Source organism: Puccinia triticina, chromosome 17A (assembly GCF_026914185.1).
Source record: "Puccinia triticina chromosome 17A, complete sequence".
Taxonomy (NCBI): domain Eukaryota; kingdom Fungi; phylum Basidiomycota; class Pucciniomycetes; order Pucciniales; family Pucciniaceae; genus Puccinia; species Puccinia triticina.
The window spans coordinates 2,484,826-2,488,238 of record NC_070574.1 but is presented as its reverse complement, the minus strand read 5'-3'; the positions used below and the strand labels follow the sequence as shown (position 1 = coordinate 2,488,238).

The 3,413-nt window shown below is 41.0% G+C and overlaps 1 protein-coding gene across 1 annotated transcript; it reads right to left on the bottom strand.

Annotated features, from left to right (window-relative positions):
* Window positions 1-2,516: 2,516 nt before the first annotated feature.
* PtA15_17A211 (uncharacterized protein) lies at window positions 2,517-3,178 on the bottom strand (the record flags this gene model as incomplete). Its single annotated transcript, XM_053164304.1, has 2 exons — window positions 2,517-2,803; window positions 2,875-3,178. The coding sequence occupies 2 exons, from the start codon at window positions 3,176-3,178 to the stop codon at window positions 2,517-2,519; spliced, it is 591 nt and encodes a 196-aa protein (XP_053028284.1).
* Between the last annotated feature and the right edge of the window lie 235 nt (window positions 3,179-3,413).

The window sequence follows — 3,413 nt, the reverse complement described above, 5'->3', positions numbered from 1 at the left end:
TAGGATGTTTAAATTACTTATCACAATGTACCAGACCAGATATTACCTATACAGTAGGAATATTATCTCAGTTCTTAGAAAAGCCAGGGATGAAGCATTGGCATGCCTTCAAGAGATGCCTGATATATTTAAAAGGAACTTAAAGCTTAGGTCTTGAATATGTTAACAGTGAAGATTTTAATCTTGTAGGATATACTGATGCCAGTTGGGCTGAAAATGATTTGAAACAATCCACGAGTGGTTTTACCTATTTTCTGGGAAAGAATCTTATCTCATGGAGATCCAAGAAGATATCAGCAATAAGTCTATCCTCTACAGAATCGGAATATAGAGCATACTTATCCGCTGCACAAGAATCAAAATGGATCAGAAAGATGTTGGAAGATACTTATAAAGTACAGACATATGGGGTACTATTCTCGGATAATCAAGGAGCCATTAAATTAGCCAGTAATCCAGTTTTTAATTCAAGGACAAAACATATAGATGTACACTACAACTATATTAGAGAAGCTGTAAAATACAAAGAAATAGTGTTGGAATATATTCCAACAGCTGAAATGACAGCTGACATAATGACTAAAGCTTTAGACAGAGTTAAACATATAAAGCTTAGTATTAGTCTCAGTTTATCACCTCCTACAGGATCAAGGGGGGGTGTTGAAGGTGTAATCCCTGTAGAATGGAAAAGGATCATCAGTGCTCTCACTGCTGAAGTTTCTACTGCCAAGTATTCTCAGCTTCCTGCTGCCAAGTATGTTCAGCTTCCTGCTGCCAAGTATGCTCAGCTTCCTGATGCCAAGTATGCTCAGCTTCCTGCTGCCAAGTATGCTCAGCTTCCTGCTGATAAGCATGCTCAGCTGTCCCTTGCTACAGCTGCTCATCACAGTGCAGAAAGAAATAAGAAAAGAAATGCACCAGAGGAGTGGAGCATTCCTGCAAGGAGGAGAAAAGTATAACTACTTTTCTCTCCTGTCCTTTTGATGCGGACTTTCCAATAAGAAAGTACGCTGAAGAGTAATTCCTCAGCAGCATTTGTTTACTATAAATACTGGGCTCTCTTTGCCCCTCTTGTACCACACACACTTACCCATACTCACTCATATATACACTCACTCACACTCACTCACACCCACTCACAATATATATTCTCAATTCTCAATTATCATCTCATTATCTTATCATCTTTATACATACACATCATTATCAAAATTTGTCTGGTAGCCTCGCTCAAACAGACTCACAAACTAAACTTACCAAATACATACACACTTTTACAACATAAAGTTAACACAGGGCCCAAGTTTCATGTATTTCTAAAGGGGCACAACTAGCAAGGAGAGAATAATCTCTGTGTAAGTACATCAGGCTTGAGAAGCAAAGAGAGAAGAGGAAAGGATGATAAGAATGAGGGATGAGGGGACATACCTACAAGGAGAGAATAATCTCTATCAAGCTAGATAGGTGGCAGATGAGTCGGCAAGTTATGGGTCCTGCTCTGCATAGTGTGACTCTTGTGTGACACCCTAGGAGGGGGGCTCACATATACTTCTGCCAGCTTGTGGACACAGGGAATCCCTCTTTGAATCCTGTGGGCCTTGCAACACTTATGACTCTCTGCAGCCTTGATATTCTGCAAATTATCCTGAGCCTTACGAAGAAGAAAAGAGGAGATTTTTCCAAAACAATTTTTGAAAATACAGTTGATGCCTTGAGGAGTTTTGGATTGCTGCTGGTTGAATTTGTCCCAAATTTTGTTTTCTTGATCTTTGATGGTGCCAGCAATTTTTTGAATGATGTCTGGAAACATTGATGGATGGTGAAAAAGGGGCTTTATGAGAGGAAGATGTGATTTTTCAATTTGATGGGTTGCTTTTTGATGAAAGGAGGGAACTTTGTTTGTCCAGGGGCAAGAAAATTGGGTGTGATAAGGAGACCAATTTTCCAGAAAATCAGCCAGAGTGGAATAATTTTTTTGAACGTTAGATGGGATGATCAAAAGTTGGATTGAGTGCGCTGGTCAATGCAAAGAGTCCACTTCTTCCACATTTCTTGCCTAGCTTCTTTGTTGACAAGATTCTCCAAAAATTCCTCCTTCATGTTGTGTTGGCAGAGAAAACTGTTTTGACAGCTTCAATCAAAGGAACATATTGTGGAGTGATAAAGGTTGGAGGCGGAGGAAGATCAAGTTGTACAAAAAGAGAACCAAGGGTTTGAAGGAGCAAGGCTCAGGATTTGACTGAATCTTTCTGGATAAGTCTAAAAGTGATGGAAAAGAATGGGTTATGGCCATAAACATGGACTAGCTGCATGCCAAAGTGATTCTTTTGAGAGGTCAAGTTGAGAGAAATGAGTGAAGGGTAATGGTGCAGAAGGTTGGGCAAGGTGGGGTGATAGAAAAATGAACCACCAAGATTGCCATCATCTTCTATTTTGGTAAACAGAGAAGTATTAAGAGATTCAATGAACAGATCAACTACATTAGAGATCCCTCAATACCCCTGTTGGTTGGCTTTTTACCGGTGGTTAATGATAAATTTGAGACTTAAATCTGGAAAGTTTGGCTGGAGTTGTTTGAGAATTTCAGCAGGCTTGAGTCCAGTAGCTGTGAGTTTGTTGATTTGAGTTTCTATCTTGTCCTTATGGTGTGAAAACTCTGAAGGGGGATGGTTGTGCTTGCTTTCATTCTGAGTGAGAGACCAAGTGTGGTTCTTGTGGAGTCTAGCAGTCACCTTGAAGGGACAGGTATGGCCAGATCGTTTGGTTGGTTGGGCCTCATTTGCTTTGGTCTTTGTGGGTTGGCCTCACCTAATTCAAAAAAAAAATGGGGGAATCAGAGAAAACACCCTAGTTTTCCAAAACTAAGTGACCAACACTGAGCATTTAAAAACCTTTTTTCCTTGTCACTGTTGGCTACAATGATTTGATAGCCCTGTTTGCTTTTGTATTCCTTGAAGGACTTGTCCAATTCCTCCTTATTTGCAAAGGCTAGATTGTGTGGGCAGTTGATTTCAGGTGGTTTGGTTTGGGGATTTTCTGGCAATGGGAAGTTGGCTGGGGTGGTTGTTGGATTTTCTTCTTTCTTCTCCTTGAGCATTGGGTCATTGATCTGAGCCAAAATTGGGTTGAGGGTCAGGTCTCCTGATGCTGAGGGTGATTCTTTTGAGGGGCTTGACATTGCTCTGCTGGGTATGTTATGTTGATTAGTCGGAGGTGATTGATTATGGTTGGTGGGGAATGATTAATTGTGGTTGGTCTTTGCTTTGCCAAAGCACACTCCATTCCTAGAAGTGTGCCAAAGCACACTCCGTAGTAGTAGTGTGCCAAAGCGCACTCCGTAGTAGGAGTGTGCCAAAGCACACTCTGTAGTAGGAGTGTGCCAAAGCACACTCCGTAGTAGGAGTGTGCCAAAG